The sequence below is a fragment of the Pteropus vampyrus genome, unplaced genomic scaffold (genome assembly GCF_000151845.1).
Source record: "Pteropus vampyrus isolate Shadow unplaced genomic scaffold, Pvam_2.0 Scaffold36, whole genome shotgun sequence".
NCBI classification, from domain to species: Eukaryota; Metazoa; Chordata; class Mammalia; order Chiroptera; family Pteropodidae; genus Pteropus; species Pteropus vampyrus.
In genome coordinates this window covers 1,047,794-1,067,149 of record NW_011888817.1, presented here as the reverse complement: position 1 = coordinate 1,067,149, position 19,356 = coordinate 1,047,794, and the positions used below count along the sequence as shown (strand labels likewise).

The 19,356-nt window shown below is 38.4% G+C and overlaps 1 protein-coding gene across 5 annotated transcripts in view; it reads left to right on the top strand.

Moving 5' to 3' along the window:
* The window catches only part of HP1BP3 (heterochromatin protein 1 binding protein 3), a 34,105-nt gene extending 22,927 nt beyond the window's left edge, over positions 1–11,178 (top strand). For all 5 annotated transcript variants that reach the window (XM_011357520.2, XM_023529132.1, XM_023529134.1 and 2 more), the window contains 5 exons: positions 2,167–2,257; positions 6,330–6,489; positions 7,942–8,053; positions 9,021–9,131; positions 9,379–11,178. In XM_011357520.2, coding sequence (XP_011355822.1) covers positions 2,167–2,257; positions 6,330–6,489; positions 7,942–8,053; positions 9,021–9,131; positions 9,379–9,673 — 769 coding nt within the window. In that variant the 3' untranslated portion in view covers positions 9,674–11,178. The remainder of the gene's footprint in view (positions 1–2,166; positions 2,258–6,329; positions 6,490–7,941; positions 8,054–9,020; positions 9,132–9,378) is intronic.
* The last annotated feature ends 8,178 nt before the right edge of the window (positions 11,179–19,356 follow it).

Genomic DNA, 19,356 nt, shown 5'->3' with positions numbered 1-19,356 from the left:
AGGTAGCTTTGCGAGAACAGTATGGGAAAGGAGCTTCATGAAAAAATTTCAGAGGCAGGAGTTGGCATTCTTTTTTGGGAATTGAAAGCAGCCTGGGTCTGACTGGATCTAGACTAACAAGGGATAGGACCATGTCCTGGAAGGCTTTGAAGCTAGATGGAGGCATTTAGACCTGACACCTGTTCAGTTGAGTAATGTAATCCAAAGGGGGCCTTTGTAGGCATATTGACCTCATAGTGCAGTGCACTGTGACAACAGCAGCTCAGCAACCAGAAAGGAGTGCATGATAGCTTATACTAAGGTTATGACAGCGATTAGAGAGGGCCAATCTGAGATGCTTTGAAGCCTTTGGTAAATATGGTTTTGCCTGAAGGCAAGATTGAATGATAGAACTCTGAATGATAGAACTCTTGCCTGGGACAAGGGATATGCTAATGTAATAATTGGTGTTGCTGAGGAAACAAAAATGTTAAGAGAACTTATTTAACTTATACTCATTCCTGAAGCATTTGAACCTTGGCTAGGATGATTATTTTCAGACCAGTTATTTAATTTGATAAAAGAGGGTTTCAGTATTTTATTTAAGCTTTGTGAGTCCCCCTTTGGAAATCAGCCTTTAAACAATCTAACTTAATAGAGCAACTAATAGAAAAATTGTTTGACAGTTAAATTACTCCCTTAATTATGTTCTCAAAGCTCTATGCACAAACCTCAACCGTGGCCCTTGTCGTTCTCTACCGTAATTATTATGTATTCATTATCTCTTAAAGTCCTTGAGTTTAGTGATCAGATCTATGTCTGTGTTCCTGCATAACCATAATAAGTAATAAATGTCTGTGGGAGAAATGACAGAGAGAGAGAGAGAGAGTGAGAGTGTGTGTGTGTGTGTGTGTGTGTGTGTGTGTGTGTGTGTGTTTTGTGTCACGGCATAAGTCATATCCTGAATGGAACAGCACTGGCTTAGAAATATTTTCATTAGGAGTTTTTTATTGGGAGTTTCTTCATTTGGAGCGTCAAGGATGTACAAGATTTAATGGTATAAGTCCTATGTTAGAATGTCCTGTTAGAATATGTGGGATCCCTCAGTTCTTCTCCCTCAAGCATATGGATGATATAATTAATAAAAGTCTAGTGTCAACCCAGCCTGTAATGCTTGGTGGTTAGATAAAAGATTCAAAATTTTTTCTCAAAAAAAAAAAAAAAAATCAAAGCTCAATAAAGCACCTCTAATGATAATAGTTTGGCCTTCATCATTCTGCCCTTCAGTGGGCTGCCCCACTGATCTTTTCTGACTACTTAGCAGCTAATCAGTTTGAAATGAGTCATATGATATTCTGCTCTTTGGGTGCTATTATAGTAATTCTCGAAAGGTGTGGCAAAACACACCACCAAACTTTTGGATTCTGATTAACCCTTTCTTCAGATGTCCTGTTGCGGGCCTGCATGTGTAACTTTCCATTTGACTCTGTCTTGTTCCACAGTCCCCTTTAAGCCCTAAATCATCTTGTTTCCTCCTTGCACTTGAGGTTCCCCAGCCACCATTCAGACCCCTGCCCCTTACAGAACAGCTCTTTGCTTCAACAGTGTTCTTATATTTTTTAAATGGTATTCACTTCTTGCCTGCCATTTGGTTTCGATAACCTAGTTTTTTTTAAAAAAAACTACAAACCTATTAAGACAGAGATACCGTTAAAAACAACCTATTTTCTTTCTCAAGGAATTGTATTTTATTAGGCTGACTTTTAGATACTGGTTTGTAAAAAGTGATTCAGCTGTTTTTTGGTAATGTGTATATATTATTTTTAAAAATCTAGGAATTTTGCTCAGAATTCCAGACTTGGATGGGACTTTAAAGATGCCCTTTTGTTGCTTGATTACACAGTTTGGTTGCTGTTGGGGTCTGATGATAATAAATGATAGGTTTTTGGAGCGCCCTGGCAATTTGGAAACTGGTTCTTTGTGTACAGGTCATGACTTAGCTTCTTTACTTGAAGAAAAAAAGAATGTAACTTGTTAAGGGTGCCTGTAATTTATTACTTTATTATCTATTTTAACAAAGTATTACATGTAATAGGAATCAGAATTTTAGTTAAGGGAATAACCCTGTAACTATTCAAGTCTTTCCTTCATTGATATATTTATCACTGTTTTTTGTTTTCTCTGCAGGCCTCAGCTGTTGAAGAATGCTCTGCAAAGAGCAGTAGAGAGAGGCCAGTTAGAACAAATAACTGGCAAAGGAGCTTCTGGAACATTCCAGGTTAGAGGCTAATAAGGCTTGTTTGTAGAGAAGTAGTTTATACTCTAAAAAGTTATTGATGACTCTAAGAAGTTTTATTTATGTAGGTTATACCTATCAGTATTTACCCATATTAGAAATTTAAACTGAAAAAGATAAGAAATATTCATTTCTTAAACATTCATTACATTAACATAAACAACATTCATTTGAAAAAGAACTATATTTTTCTCAAAAAAAATCTTGAGAAGAGGGGCACTTTGTATTAACATTTTTGCAAATTCTTTAGCTTCATAGAAGATAGCTGGTATTTGTTTCAGTATATTTTGGGTTAGGTCTATGAAAAAAATTCATCCAACTCACAACAGAAACACAGAAAAGGGGATATTTTAAGATAATCTTCAAATAGTTGTGGATATTATTCTTTGATCCTATACCCAAACTCAACAAATGGTAGTTTTTTCAATAGCTTTATTGAGGTATGATTTATGTACCATAAAATATACTCACTTTAAGTTAGAATTTGTAAGTCATTGATTTTTAGTAAATTTAGAGTTATATAACCATCACCACAATCCAATTTTTTAGAACATTTCCATTACCCAAAAAAGATCCCTTGTGCCCATTTGCAGTCCTCCCTGTTCCCATCCCCAGCCAAGCTACTAATCTGCTTTCTTTCTGTATGTATTTGCCTTTACTACATATTGCATGTGAATAGAATTATACAGTAGGTGGTCTTTTGTGTCTGGCTTCTTTCACTTAGCAGACAGTTTCTGAGTTGTATCCATGTTGCAGTGTGAATCAGCACTTTTATTCTTTTTTATTGCCAAACAGTATCTCATTGTATGGATCTAACACATTTTGTTTATCCATTCATAAGTTGATGAACATTTGGGTTACTTCTCCTTTTTAGCTATTATGATTAATGTTGTGTTTGAACATTACATCCAAATCTTTGTTGATCTTTGTTTTTATTTCTCTTAGGTATATAACTAGGAATGTAGACTTGCTGGACTCTATATAGTGTATTTGTTTTAAGAAACTGCTAAAGTGGCTGTATCATTTTACATTCCCACCAGCAATGTATTAGGGCTCCAGTTTCTCCATATCTTTGCCAACACTAGTTATTGTCTTTATTACAGCCATACTAGTGGTTATAACGTGGCATCTGATGGTGGTTTTGATTAGCATTTCCCTAATGACTACCGACATCGATTATCTTTTCATGTGCTTAATGGAGATTTGTTTTATCTTTGGTAAAATGTCTGTTGAAATCCTTTGCCTAATTTTATTTGTGAGTGCTTCATTTTATTTTTTTATTATTTAAAAGTTCCCTTGGCCTCTTTTTTAAGTTGGGTTATTTCTCTTTTTATTGAGTTAGAAGAGTTATATAACTAGATCCAAGTTCCTTATCAGATACATGATTTGTAAATATTTTCTCCTATTCTGTAGCTTTACTTTCACTTCCTTAATAATAGCTTTTGAAATACAAAGTGTTTGTTTTTGATGAAGTTGCTTATGCTCTTGGTGTCCTATCTAATAAATCATTGCCTAACTTGAGGTCACAAAGATTTACTCCCTTGTTTTCTATTAAGAGTTTTACAGTTTTCGCACTTACATTTACGTCTGTGATCCATTTTGAATTAAGTTTTGTTTATTATGGTGTGAGATAGGGTATAAATTCATGTTATTGCACGTGGATATATAATTGTCCCAATACCATTTATGGAAAAGATTATCCTTATTGGATTTCCTTGGCACCTTTATCAAAAATCCGTTGACCGTAAATGTCAGGGTTTATTTCTGGACTCTCATTCCTGTTCCGTTGAGCTGTATGTGAGTTCTTATGCCAGGGTCTTGGAGACTGTAGCCAATTGGGATTTTGGTAGAGATCGGAGTGAACCTATAGATCAGTTTGAGGAGAATCACTATCTTTACCACATTGAATTCTCAGTCTACAAACACTGACTGTCTCTCCATTTATTTATATCTTTAACTTCTCCCAGCAAGTTTTGGTAGTTTTCAGTGTACGGGTCTTATATTTCTTTTATTAATTTTTTTTCCTAAGTTTTTCCACGATATTGTGAATTTTCTTATTTTCATTTTCATATTGTTCATTAGTTGCCTATAGAAATACAATTGATTTATCTATTGTTCGTATATCTTGCAATCTTGTAGAACTCATTTATTAGTTCTAATGGTTTTTTGTGGGTTCCTTAGAATTTTTTGTGGATTCCTTAGGCTTTTTCTACATACAGTATTATGTCATCTGCAAATAAAGACAATTTTACTTTTTCCTTTCCAATCTGGATTTCTTTCATATTTTTTTCTTTCCCGATTGCACTGGATAGAAACTTCAGTACGGTAATAAGAGCAGAAGACTTTCTCGTCTGTTAGTCTTTCACCATTGAGTTAGCTGTGGATTTTTCTTTTTGGATTTTTCATAGATGCCTATCATCAGGCTGAGAAAGCTCCCTCTGTTGTTACTAGTTGTCATTTTTATTATGAATAGCTGTTGGATTTATCAAATGCTTTTTCTTTGTTTCTTGAGATGATATTGTGGGTTTTGTTTCTGATTCTGTTAATATAATGTATTACATTAATTGATTTTGCAGTAATTCTGAAAGATTAGTTGGCATGTGGAACCTGAAACTGTATCAGTGAACTTCTTGTACTCTGCACCTTAAAATCCTTTTGTCTGTCTTGAACTTTGAGTCAGTCTTTTAACCATGCATAATTTTGTAACAATCATTTGGAAAATAGTGGTTCACTGAATTATGCAGATTTTTGAATGTCGATACATTTTATCAAACAACAAAAATCACATTAATATCACCTACTGATCTCATCAGAAAGGTACGAGGAATTTCACGGTGGTAGATACAAGTTTTCCCAATTTAAATTTTCTTTCGAAAACTTGAATTTTATCATTCACAACAAATACTGTTAGCTGTTTTCCTTGAAGTGACAGGCTCACTTAATTCATTTTCAAGAAAATGTCTACCAGATAGATAAATAAGTCTGAATAACTTTAGTTTATCTGTTGTTCCTTCAGGTAAAAAGGGTATTCAATGAAAAATGCAGCTAGTTCAGCTCACAACGCAAATAATCACAGGTGCTTTTCCTCGAGACCGCTATCATAGCACCACCATATGTAGCCAAAATGCTTGATGCATTCTTCCTTATCTCATCCCATAAAATACCAAAAAGGCACGCACTGGGGTTGAGATTTAATAACATAATTTGTATTTCTTCATCAAGGACATTCCTAAGTGAAACCATCTTTTTCTTTTTAAACCACAAGGGCAGAGCAGTAAAGAATATAGTAACCACTATGTAGTTTTTGTGCCCCTTCCTTCCTTTGTGATAAGGTAGTAGTTTTATGCTTCAGTGCTTTTCCACCATCAGTGCAAGTGTCACCACAGTGAAAAGGGCAAATCACATCATAGTATTATTATGAAAATAGTTTTGACCTCACATATCCTCTGAAAGGGTCTCAGGAACCCCAAGGGGTTTATGGACCAATTTTTGAGAATCACTGTTGTGGACTATGTATGAGTTTGTACTTTTATCCCCCAATTTTTGTTTATTGGTGCTCACCTTTGTTCTCCATCCTTTTGTCCTTGAATTACCTGTTTAATTTTCTGCAGTATGATACTCTAAATATTTATCAAAATTTTCCTTTGCTGTTTTCCTTACAGGATTAAAAGAGCCATTTATTATTTTTATAACTACATTTTTCAGATTCAGAAAAAAAGTATTCTCAAAGCATCTTAGTTTGTTGAGGGCCTGCTAGGTTAACCTGTTTATTGGGGTAGAGTTGTCACTCTCTTTGCGTTAGGTTGGCTATTGCTATTTTAGATTGGATGGAGGGGTAGATGGAAGGAGAAAATATCCACAGGAGGGTTGAGACTCCTCAGTTAGATTGAATACCTGATAAGCAGAAAGAGAAAGTCCCTAACCTGACAATTTATTGTAAAACGTATCTGTGCTAATGCAGGAACTCCGACCCACCTGGTGCAGAGGAGTCTTGTCTTGACCTGCTTTGGGAGAGTGTTGTCTTGATGCTTTTCTCTTCCTCCTTGGAAAACAGCTGAAGAAATCAGGGGAGAAACCCCTGCTTGGTGGAAGCCTGATGGAATATGCAATCTTGTCTGCCATTGCTGCCATGAATGAGCCGAAGACCTGCTCCACCACTGCTCTGAAGAAGTATGTCCTGGAGAACCACCCAGGGACCAATTCTAACTATCAAAGTAAGATTCGGAGTTGTGTGCATCGTACTGGGATTAGGGCAGTTATTTTATGAAAAATCCCTAGAGGTGTTGCTGCTAGTGTCAAAGCATGAACTGTTGGCTATGAAAACGAAGAGGGAACAATTTTGAGGGTGCAGTGGGACAACAATTTTACAAATTTCGTTTCTTATTTACAAAAAGAAAACCACAATCAAGGCTTATCCTTAATTTACAATGTGCTAAAGATCAGAATGTAATTTTACTCTGCTGTAAAGATATTTCTGATGTTTTTATTATAATTTAAATACATCTCTAGGTTCAGAATACCTCTCATGTATATATATCTTCTTGCCTACTTCTGACTGTTCTCCAAAATATCTAATTTCACCTTGAAACCAAGCCAGTATTTTAAAATACTTAACTACTTAGGTTATTTCTTACTTAAGCTCTGTAACAGAAAATACTTTTTTTAGTAAAGTGTATCTACCCTGTCAGGTGATGATTTTGAGACCAAGAATCTTGCCTTAGCAGCATTATCACATACAGAGTAGTGAGAGCGTGTGTTTTCTCAGCGAACTGCTAGAATAGGCACACTGGCATGGGGGTGGAAAATATGGAAGTTAAGTAACGAAATGCAAACTAGAATATATTGTTTTAAATAAAAAGGTAATTTTGGAGTATTAACTTTTAACATAATTGCAATATGTATGTTTTAACGTTATGAAAGAATGCTTTCTGATTGTTTTCTTCTCTACTTCGAAAACTGGTGTTTTTTGTCTTTCCTTCCTTTCTTAAGATACATGTACTGTGTTTAATTTTGCAAATTGACCCTTCTAGACTATTTCCTGATTTTTTCTTTTGGTCAAATGTTGTGAGAGAAGATGAATTTGGTTATTAACCTTTTCAGTTTCTCTGATTTTACAGCTATTTTTTAGATACTGAATCATAAAATATATTTTTGATGGGTCTTTGTATGAAAGATGAGAATTAGTGAGGCTTTTAGGAGCCATGATATTCTGGTACTCTTTGTTGATTCATGAGAAATTAGTTCTGCTTATAGATACTCTCCTATCTGATTATCTACTCTCCTATCTGATTATCTATTCTTATAGGTACTCGAGATGTTTGAGTGAATGGAAATACAGATTTAGTCTTAGGTCAGCTATTAAGCATTTATGTGCAACTCTGGGGCAAGTCTCTAACCACTCTGGGCTCCAGTTTCCTTTTCCATGAACCGAGGTATTTAACTCAATGGTCTCAAGACTTTTACCATTATAATTTTACTCCTGCCAAATTTATGGGCACTTAATAACTGTTTCGTGAATTAGTTAATCCCTCTTACCACAAAGGATTCACTTAGAACATGTTAGTTACCGTGTATGATAAGACATTTGATTGATGTGTAACTGACTGTAGTTGAATTACCAAATTTGAATATTAAATAACTTTCTTCATTTTTGAATTTTTGTTTAGTGCATCTGCTAAAAAAAACCTTGCAGAAATGCGAAAAGAATGGGTGGATGGAACAGATCTCTGGTAAAGGATTCAGTGGCACCTTCCAGCTCTGTTTTCCCTATTACCCCAGGTAAACACCTAGCCCATAATATAACATATTGGCCTTTATAAATTTAAAATCTGATTCTAAGTTACAGGCTTGGCTTAACTTATTTTATCGTTATTACTATCACATATAACTTGATGTACATGAAAATAAAGACTACATAAGGCAGTATTGTTTTCAAGCAAAAGGTTTTCATGTAAGAGCAGAGTAATTTTGGCTATCCTGCTGGAGCTTATTTGTTAGCTATGTGTTCCTGAAGTCAAGTGTTAAATTCCTTGGCCAGTCATTTTGACATTCATTCCTTTTTTATTAATAATTGATAATGACAGGAAGATAATTAGAGGCATATATATGTTTTAATTGCCCGGCACCAAGTAGGGAAAGCATTGGCTGCTTCTAGGAATCCTAATCTGCTTTCTTCATACTGTAGAGTCAGAGACATTTACTTGAAAACCTGTCTTATACATGCCCTATTCGTTGAATCAAAAAAAATGATTGAGCGGCTCCTATGGGCCAAGCATTATTCTGTGCACCCATACTATAGCCTTTTTATACTTTCATTTCTAGTAAGGTGTCATGACATGTACCACTAAAACCCTGTTTTAGCAGGAATATAGTGTAGCTTTCTTGTTGTTCTTTGTATACAAGCATAAGTGTTACTTGGTTGAATGCACATTTGCATTTTTCAGACATTAAACTTTAATTGTTAAAGTCATACACATAAAATGTTAAATGATTAAGAATCATTTTTATTAAACGGAAAGAGAAAAGGAATGAGGAATGGGCTAGAACTTTCATAGATTTGTTATACTTTGGATGTGTGTTCAACATAGGTTAAATTATAACTTGATATTTGTAACCCCGCTTGACATTTTTTGGGGGAAGCTGAGGGAAGTGGGAATGTTCAGGGAAGAGTGTTACATTCCCATTAGTTTCCTTCTGTATAGCACTTCCCTTTTACCTAATCTTTTTTTTCTTCTTCTTTTTATAGCCCAGGAGTTCTATTTCCAAAGAAAGAGCCAGATGATTCTAAAGATGAGGATGAAGATGAAGATGACTCATCAGAAGAAGACTCTGAGGATGAAGAGCCTCCACCTAAGAGGTGTGGATGTGTGAAAAAAAACTAAGAGCTGAAAACAGCAATAATGGGAGAGGCTGTGAAAAGTTTTAACTCAAGATCCTTCTCAAGTTCTTTGTGTAACATTTGAACTTGTCTCCTGAATTTCCAAGAAGGAAATTTAGGAAAAACGTGAAATTATGTGTAGACGTCTATGAATTGGTTGAATTTTATACAATTTTAGTAAAGCCTCAATTGCTAAGTGACCACCTTTGCTCTTTGGTTCTCACAGGTTACAAAAGAAAACCCCAGCCAAGTCATCAGGGAAGGCTGCATCCATGAAGCAGAGAGGGTCCAAGCCTCTACCGAAAGTCCCAGCTGCCCAGCGGGGGAAAGCTAGGCCCCTGCCCAAGAAAGCCTCTCCTAAGGCCAAAACTCCTGCCAAGAAAGCTAGACCCTCACCCTCAGTCATCAAGAAACCTAGTGGTGGCTCTTCAAAGAAGCCTGCGGCCAGTGTGAGAAAGGAAGTGAAATTGCCTGGCAAGGGCAAATCTACCATGAAGAAATCTTTCAAAGCAAAAAAGTAAATTTTATAGGGAAAAAAGGGTATCATGATGAAATTTAAAATCTTATTTTATAAGGTCAGTGTGCATTTGTTTTAGTTTTGATGCTTTTAAAATTATATTTTTTCCTTCCCCTCAGAACATTGTGAGGAGGGAATATAAATAAACCAGTTTAGGCATTTGTTAGCTTTTGGCACTATTCTTGGTGTCTGCCCCTTCCCTCGGTCATTTCATTTTCTGCGATAATTCTGGACTTGCCTGAACTGTATAATCTATACATGTCTGTTTTTCTCCCTCCACCCCAACCCTCTTTTTGTTTGTTTGTTTGTTTGTTTGTTTGTTTATGGTCAGCCTTGGCTTTTTTTTTTTCCCTTCCGGTTTTATCTAAACAGTTGCAAAGGTTTTTATATTTGTAGAAAGCATCAAGAACAGGATGTTGGTCAGATGCTGGAAGTAAAAAGGAGGCACTGACTGAATTGTAAAGCCTTCTGCCTGGAGACTTCAGTTATAGCTATCATAATTAATCTTATTTATAAAACCACTCCACTAACCCTTTCTCTCTAACTATAAATGCAGAGATGTCGTAGCTTTGGGAGCAAGCCAAAAACATGATCTCGTTAGATTCCGAAGATGAACAACTTCTTTGGGCCACTTTTCACATCGATCACTTCCAGTATTGTTCACTGGCCCAGGGCATTGCATTCCCTTAACAGCAAGCACAAGTTCTCTCCACAGCTTCGTTTTTGACTGAAGGGGAAATATAAGAATATATTGAATTTGTGATTTCTGGTGTCACCTGTGTTAGCAAAAATCAAAACATAAAATCTCCTTGACCAAATGTTTAAATATATTTTTTAATATTTGGAGCATGAGTTATCACTTCTCGTTTGCCTTTTTTTATGAGGAAATGTTGGAGAGTTACATCATTGCTAATGTAGGAATGTTAAATGGAAAAACATAAAATTTGCGAAAATAAACTAGATTCCAGATCATCTGTGGGTTCTTCTCCCCTCTCTTTCCACAGCACTTTTGCGATCAAACAAGTGGCTTCCTTTTTGAGATATTTAAAAAAAGCGAAAAGGAAAAAAGGAAAGTAAGCCCGACTACCTAACCTCTAATTTGTATTTGTTTTAGTATTGTGAAGTTGTGTTAAATAGTACTGGCTTTCTACTTGAGAAATACTGATTTCTGGTTATCAATTATCCTCCCTGTGGCACTTGACATTTTAATTGTCTTAAACTTTCTGGTGTACATTTTCTGGCTCTCTGAGTGCTGCCAGAAGCAAAAGATGTTTGTTTCATTCATTCCACTTGCATTGTCTCCTGGGATCCCGTCTGCAGCCTAAAGTGTGGCTGGGAAATGGACTTGAGAAGATTGGCTTGAATAAGATTCATAATTATGTGTGATCCCATCATGAGTTCATTGGAATTTGTGTTGCATGGAAGGCAATCTTTCCTGTTGTAAATCTTCCTTTTTTTATGTACATATATTTTGAAAAATATGAATAAACATGAAATTTTAAAGCTGCTGAACTGTAGCTTACATTTAAAAGTTTCTAGTATATCCTCAGAAGTAGAAGTAGCTGTCACCCTTATGGAATCTTTTCTACTCCCTGTAATGGCAGCCATCTGTTTCCTTTTTAAATACAAGCTCCAGTTCATTTGCTTTTTAATTCTTAAATGGATGGTAAATGATGTTTCTAGACATATTGAACCTGATTATTTAATGAATAAGGTTTAAAAATCATTTTACATTTTAAGGTCCTTTTCATGAGCATCGATTCCACTTTTTCATGTTTAATGTTCAGATATATCCTTGGACTGGAAAAAGAAAAACATAGCACAGCAAAAAGATTGATAAACCGTAGAGACCTAATTCTAGAAAGTAATTCTAATTTCTGTTATGCTATTTGACAGGTAATAATTCTTAGTAGTATGGGTGTTAGTTACCTGTGCTAAGAATTCTCCACTCTTGTGGAATCAAAATTTGGAGGATTTTGGTTGGTTTCTCTGTTTTATGATACTGCTTTTAAAAAGATGTCCTAGGCAGTCACCTTGTGACTATATTTATTGTACATCAGGTTCTCCTGCGTAGGGTGAGGAGTTTAGACTAGATCATTTAAGGTCCCTTCCAACTCGCTGACATTCTATTAACTTGCTAAAGTTCAGATAAGGACACAACTGTCCTGGCTTCAGCATCGTGTAAAGGGAAGAGACAGAAGACGCTGGCATTCCTGCAGTGAAAATACCCATTTGCCAAAGATGTATGCATAACTAACTTACACTGAGATGAAGGTTTGTTTTTTCCCCTTTCAAGCATTCTAAAGGAGCAGAACACACAATTTTTACTTTAATGTTACGGAAGGGAAGATAGCAAATGCAGGAGCTACCCCAGCGATTTCTAGCAGGGATCAGTTGCTTCAGTACTCTGTTAGCGGCTTAGTGAGCTCCATTACAGTGTTTCATAAACTCTGAAACCACCTACAAACTGATAAAGGAATCTCAAAGTGCTGGGGCAGAGATTGGCAGCTTCTCAACCTACAAAATGAGAAGGGATACCATTGCAGGAAAAGGTGGAGACTGTTGTTTAGTAATGTGACAGAAGCGTTCCACACAGACTCGGATTCTAACCATCGAGACAGAATTAAAGGAAACCTGGTCCAGGTAAAACTTAGAAAACAGATGTATGTTTCAGCTATGTCTATTGGAAGAGTTCATGAAAACGAGCTAGATAATACGTGAGCACCTTTGACATTTTTCCCATCCTTTCTCATGTCAGAAGAAAGAAGTTAAGCCACCCATGTTCACAAACTGCTGTATTTAGATAACTAAGAATTTTTTTCTTTTTTATGGTGACATTGGTTAATGAAATCCAGTAAGTTTTAGATGCACAATTTAGCAGTAAGGCATATTTATTGCATTGTGTGTTCACTGCCCATAGTTAGATTTCTTTCTGTCACCCCATATTTGACCCCTTTTACCCCTTCTACGTCCCTCCTCCCCCAGAAATTTTTTAAATGTAGGATTATAGTTAAGGTTTCCACCTTTGAAAACTAAAAAAAAACATAATTTCTCTTAGGTTTAAGCAAAAATTCTAATTTTACCCATGAGAAAAGAGAAATTCTAAATTAGGAAAAGAACATTATTAAACTAATCTCCCAGAGGTTCTGACCGACATTTTGTAGAGTCACTTTTGCATTTTCGAGATAGAAGAGACAGACGGTCACTCAATTCTGCAGAGTTGAGGCTAAAGAGCCGGAACTGTGAAGCTCTTGGCTGAGGAACTACTCGACAGAAATTTCCTTGGAAACCACTAGAGGTCGCTAAACAGCATCCCTCATGGCACTGAGTTTTCCCTTTCTAAGAAAATAATCTACCGTCTTTATTACTATATTCTTTCCTTATATCATTTTCCACAAGATTCTTCAATGGCCTTTTCTGTTGGAGAAATTTTCTGCCTTGGATTGTTTTTACATTCATTAGCTTAGCTTTAACTTCCTAATTTGTTTTGTCAATAGCTGATATATCAAAGGAGACTTCAAAAGGTACTCTCCCAACCATTTTTAAAAATTGCAACTGTCTTGATATTGCATATAAATGTGTAAACATTATTTGCTATTAAATCTTGGTTTAGCAAAGAGAGACCTTTTTGGTGCCTTGAATATGTTTGATAAAGTACAGTTAAAAGTTTGTTTTATTACTTAAACAATAACATGATAATAGCTAACACTGATTTTCTCATACATATCAGGTTTTGTACATAGATTCTCTCATTTAATCCTAGCAACCGTATAAGATGGTCCTTGTTTATTCCCATTTTGCAGAAGGGAGAACAGGCACAGAATGAGCTTCAGAAACTTTCTCCAGGTCATAGTAAATGGCAAAGCCAGAGTTAAACCCAGGCACTCTGAAGGCAGAGCCATCTTAAGCTGCCCTGTTCAGTCATCTTCCCTTCACAGTTTTTCAAGCTTCTGAATTCTTGCCTTATCCTACAGCCTAATGATGACTCAATGTATTATTCATAGAAAAGAAAGGAATTCCTTAAGATTGCAGAGGATTTTGGAATGGGTAAAAAGTTTGCTAATAGGAGTCAGTATGGCTTTTTTAAGCTTCAGTAAGAACTATTAAAATTAGATTGTGGATTACTGGAAAATGTTATCTAGGCTGCCCTAAAATTTGGGGGGTTTTTTGGAGGGTGGGGGGTGGGAGGATTCACTGCACAGGTACTTGGTCATTCTCAAATCCTAGCCATGGGACACTTTCTGGTTTCCTCACTATTGTAGGCAAATTCTCTTAGTTTATAGGATGCTAATGTGAGAGTTTTTCCTCGAAGAGCCACAGCTTGTGTTAGAACTTGTATGTTGTTAAGCGAGCCGCTTTCTTAACCCCCATAATAAACTCTGAACTTGTCCATGAGGCCCACTAAGAGAAATTCCAGAATGGGGGTTGTCTTGACAACTGAATTTTTTGGACATGATACCTGCTTAGTAATCATGAGATGGAATATTAGAAATCCTTGCTCTGAACACTCATTCTGTCTGCTTCGTTTGCCCAATACCAAAGGATACTCTCCTAAAAGCCAGAGAGAAAGTTACACAACATTCTTACTCATCCATTTTACAGTTTGAGAACTTTTACTCTGATGAAATTCTTCCTATGTCAAACCTAAATCCCTTATGTTACTTTGTGCGACTTAAATTTGTTGTGGTACAGTATATAGAATTAAGAAATCTTTATCAATTCCAAATTGAAATTGAATCATGGTTCAAATACATACGTAACTCAACCCAGTATCCTAACATCTGTAGCTAAGGTCCTGCACAGTGATCCCTGGAGGCTGTGTCACTGTTATCTTGGCCAAGCCATTTAATCTCCCTGAGCCTTGAATTCTTCATCTGTAAAATAAATGGGTTCAAATCCACAATCTTTTTTATTTTAGAATAACCACCCAGAGGCAATGTGAGATTATCAAATATCAAAGAAGGGTTGAACCATGTCCACACTCAGCTTACTAAAGTAGTTTAGGATTTTAGGAAATTTTGGGTTTTTTTAAATAAATGAGCCAGAACATCCGATTTAACAAGAATTCAGTTTTGTTTAAACTACCATTCGTTACAGTTTCTTATTGCTATACTCTTTAATCATACTATCTTGAATCCACACAATTATACTCGATATGTGACATCTTCAACTTTCAGAAGCAAATAAATGTAGCTGATTTCCCCAAATTAAACATGTAACAAGTGATGGAGTCAGATGTGCACCCACCCTGATCACCTTCCCTCCACACCTTCCTTAGCGGTTTTGTGCACTGACAGCTCAGGCAGCAAAATGTCCAGCAACAAGTTACAAGAGATCCTGCCATAAGGTTAATGGGCCATGGTTAGCAGGTTTTTAAAGCAAATTTGAAAGTCAGGTTTCTAAACTGCTAAGAACCCATCATTTGTTAAAAGATGAACAAGAAAAAAAAAATGTATACAGCTTGGAGTTTCAAATGCCAGGGAGCGAGAGAGAAGAGAAACCAGGTGGGCAAGAGACGTGAATGCCTTCGAAGCTGGAGCTACCAGGCGCCTAGGCAGCTGGGCCCGAGCTGGGGCCTCAGCTGGCTATGGATGAAGAGAGAGACTACAGACGAAACTTCTACCCAATGTGCAATCTTTTTCTTTACTAAATTGCTATTACCAGTTTCTGGTTTTCAACATGGGCATTATTTTAGTATTCGATACTCTCTGCCTTCCTTTACTTTCTGAAACGTATCCCAAGACTCCTATTTTATTTGCCTCTGGCAACAAAGTCTCTAACAAGTGTTTCTGAGGATGGGTCCTCTTGAGACCTGCACTTTTCAGTTGGAGAAGTACTAGGAACGATTCCCTGTTCTGCTTCTGGAATGGGGTACAGATAGCAACAAGATCATCATAATGCATATTTCTGGGGCACATATCCTATTCCAAAAAGTATTTAAGAGAGGGAATGCCATTATGTTAATGGCAATATTGAAACAAATGGAAGGGAGCGCTAAGACCACAGGAGTTAATAAGAGAAAACGAGATTTCCTAGAACTAAAGCAGCAGCAGCAGAACTTTGGGCACCGCCAGGTGATCCCCAGGGAGTGCACAATCATTCTCGGAAAATGAGAAGCACTGCCCTACCCATGACCCTCAGCGCCGAGTCGCCTGCCGTCTGTGTCCCCTTTCGAATGAACAGTACAACCCCAGGCAAGTCACTTAACCTTCTGCTTCTCAACTGGAAAGGTGAGAGACTTGAACTAGATAACATTTCTCGGATCCTGTACCCTCCACACTTTCTGCCAACTAGAATGCACCGGGAAGCGGAACCTGGCCTACAGTGCTGCCGTCTGCTTTTTGAATGGATAAAAAAGAATGTAATCACTGTATCAGGCTACTCAGCCTGCCATAGCAAAGTACAACAGACCGGGCTTAAACAACAGCGATTTATTTTCTCACAGTTCTGGATTCTAAAAGTCCAAGATCAAGGTGTCAGCAGGGTTAATTCATTTCTCCTTGGCTCGTGGGTGGCCATCTTCTCCCTGTGTCTTCATATCGTCTTCCTCCTGTATGCATCTGTGTCCAAATTTCCTCCTCTTACAAGGACACTGGTCATAGTGGAGTAAGGTCCACTCTAATGACCTCATTTTTATTTAATTACCTCTTTATTGATTCATCTCCAAATACAGTCACATTTGGCAGGACTATTGCATACTAATTATGGGAGGTAGGGACACAATTCAACCCATAACACATCTAAGAATTTTTTTTAAATTTCCATTCTAGGTCACATTTTGGGGGTACTATCTAGGGGTTAAGTCGCAGGGACAACCATTAGGACAAACCCGAGAGAACAGAACAATGGTGCTCAAGGTTGAAAGTAACTACCAACGTGGGAAGGCGTTACTGAGGAAACAGATGGAAACGTGTGCTGTAAAAACCAGGTGTGGATGAGATGCTGTGCTGAGGCCTGTTCCAAGCTCTCTATCTTGGCTCCGGTTTTCAGTCCTGTAATTGGAGAGTGGCTTCAAAATGATGTGATGTTACATCCCACTCACATTCGTCAGCTGGCAACTCCAGTACCAGATTCTGGGATTTTAGAGAAAAGGGAAGATGGTGATAACAAGCTTTCACCTGTATGATTTAGTAATTGTCATTGACTCATCCGGAAATACCACAGCATGGCACTGTGCCCTAACATGTTCACAGATCATCACCCCACAACCCTAGACTGCCTTTTGTGTCATTCCTTCCCCTGCTTAATATAGATGACTTCTTTGGGCTTCCTGCAAAAGTGAATCATTGATGGTTGAAGTTCTCTACCCAGTGGCTCCCAAGAGCTGTGTTGTCATAAATGTAGCATTAGATAAATGGGGCATATAATGATGCGGCGATGGCTGTTTTAGGCTGTGGTCCTGAGCGGAACGAGGTTGGCTTCCCCAGGAGATGGCTGACACCCACAGAAGTTTCTTCCTTTTGATGCAAACTTCTGAGCTTGTACATCTAATGTACCATTAGTAAGGCTACATGGACAGAAGAAGCTTGGAGTTTCTGTGCTTTTAGTGGAATTAGATCAACTGAATTTGGTAACCTGGGGGAATAGCCCATGTGCGCAGTTCTATTATTTTGATACAGAAATAAAAATGAAAGAATGAACTTCAAATGTGTAAATGCATTTGGTTTTTAAGCATTGTATTCTTCAGTGGAGGAGAAGACCAATCAAAAGTGTTCTTCGGGGGTCATACAGTTGGGGGTCATACAGTCGGCAGTCAGTGTTGCTCGGGCACCTCTTTCACACATTTATCTTTCCAGATCTGGCTTTTGTGTTTTGTTGCAAATCTTTGTATCCCCAGGACCTAGCACAGTACCTACCACTCAGATCTTGAGCCTCTGTCTATTTTTCCTGAAAACGATTTAGAAGACGGAATTATCCCTCTGGTTTTAACTAGTTCACTAACTGAATTTAATTCTTTGGTCTTTTTTCATTTTCGACCTAAAACAAATTCCTGTCACTATTTTTAAAATTGTATGTATCAGCAACTTGTGACACCAAGAGTTAAGAGATTCGTAGTTTGCGTTTTCTCTGAATAGTCTCAAAATGAGATTGTGGACTGAGTAAATGGCAAGTTCTCTATTTAAAATTTACATACTCTTTTAGAAAGCTAGTAAAAGTTAACCCTTTATCCTTTGTGTACCCTGAGTTTCATAAATTGGGATTTTTTGGAAAGCAGAACTAACTTGTAAACCATCTCGATCTTTCTCATCACTGGTCTCAAGGCTGTCAAATGGCCTCCTCAGTATAAAGGGTTTTATAGAGCACCTGGCATGCGAAACTCAATAATCACTTGCCATTCAACCACATACAAAAGAAACTCAAGAATAAACGTAAAGTCTAATACCAAAGTCTAATATTTATTGAGTGCTTCAACTTGCTATGGGTCAGGTATTGTGCCAAGCCCTTTGCCCAGATTAAGTCATTGGAATGAGTCCCTGTGTGTCAGGTGTTAGTAACACTTACAAATGAGGCACTGGGGATTAAAGTGACTAAGGTCCCACACTTAGTGAGGCCAAGTGCCCAGATTGGGACCAAGCCTTTAAACACCTCACTGCTGCCTGGGGAAGGCATCCAGATGCTCTGGTTGACAAAGGGAATGCCTGGCCTGAAGGCATGGCTCAAACTTGCCTCCTCCCTGAACTCCCCTGAGGTCCCCAGACCCAGGCCAAGTTTCTCTCTGCTGTGCCCCCTCTGTCAGGGTGCTCACTTCCTGGGGTGCACCCCAACTGAACCTGAGCCCCCGTGTTCTGCTTTTCTGAGGTGTGGTGCTTGGACGGTTGCTGATGTTTCCTCTTCTGACTTCAGATTAGATACGCACTGGCCTGAATTGGTTTGCTATTTGCTTTTTGACACCTAGGGAGTGCCTGGCCTGATGGGAACAGAAGTGCTCTCCAGCTCAAAGCTGTGACTGACACTTACTGCTGAATCAGTTTCCCTCCATCTAAGTGGATTTCCCGGTAACCCGAAGGACAGGATCACGGCTGGTGTGCAATGGTCAATGTTCACGAGACTTCTTAGGGCGGGGCTCTGAACTGGGCAGGCTTGGTTAACCCTCCTCCGAGAAGGGCCCGGAGGAGGATGGTGAGGAAGAGGATGCGTGACCCCCCCCATTCCCATCCCAGGTGAGGGAAGGAAGGGTGAGACCCGCCCAGTTCTCCCAGAGACCAGGTCCTGAGCACATTTATTCAGTCGTCAAGACAACAGTCTCTGAATGCCTACTACGAGCCAGGCTCTGTCCTGTGCACCGTGAATGGAGGCCCCTCCTGACCAGTGCCGCTTGCTCTCGAGTAAGAGGAGACCAGCCAAGTCTCCAGGGCTCTGCAGGGGTCGGAGGAGGCACTGGTGGTCAGGGAAGGCTTTTTGGAGGACAGCTGGGGCTGCTTGGAAGACGAGGAGGCGCTAGCGAAGGGGCAGGAGGAGAAGGGCTCTCCCGGAGGAGGGAATCTTCAGCGAGACGCGGGGCACTCAGAGCCCCAGCCCGGGTAAAGGCGCCGTCAGTGGGCGGGGACGTCCCCTCCCCACCGCCCCCGGCCTGGGTCCTTTAAGGCGGGGCGCCGCGGAGCGAGCAGGCGGGGGCGGTGCCAGGGCCCCTTGCGGCCGCTGATTGGGCAGCGCGGCCGAGAGGCGCAGCTCCGCGGGCGCCGGTGG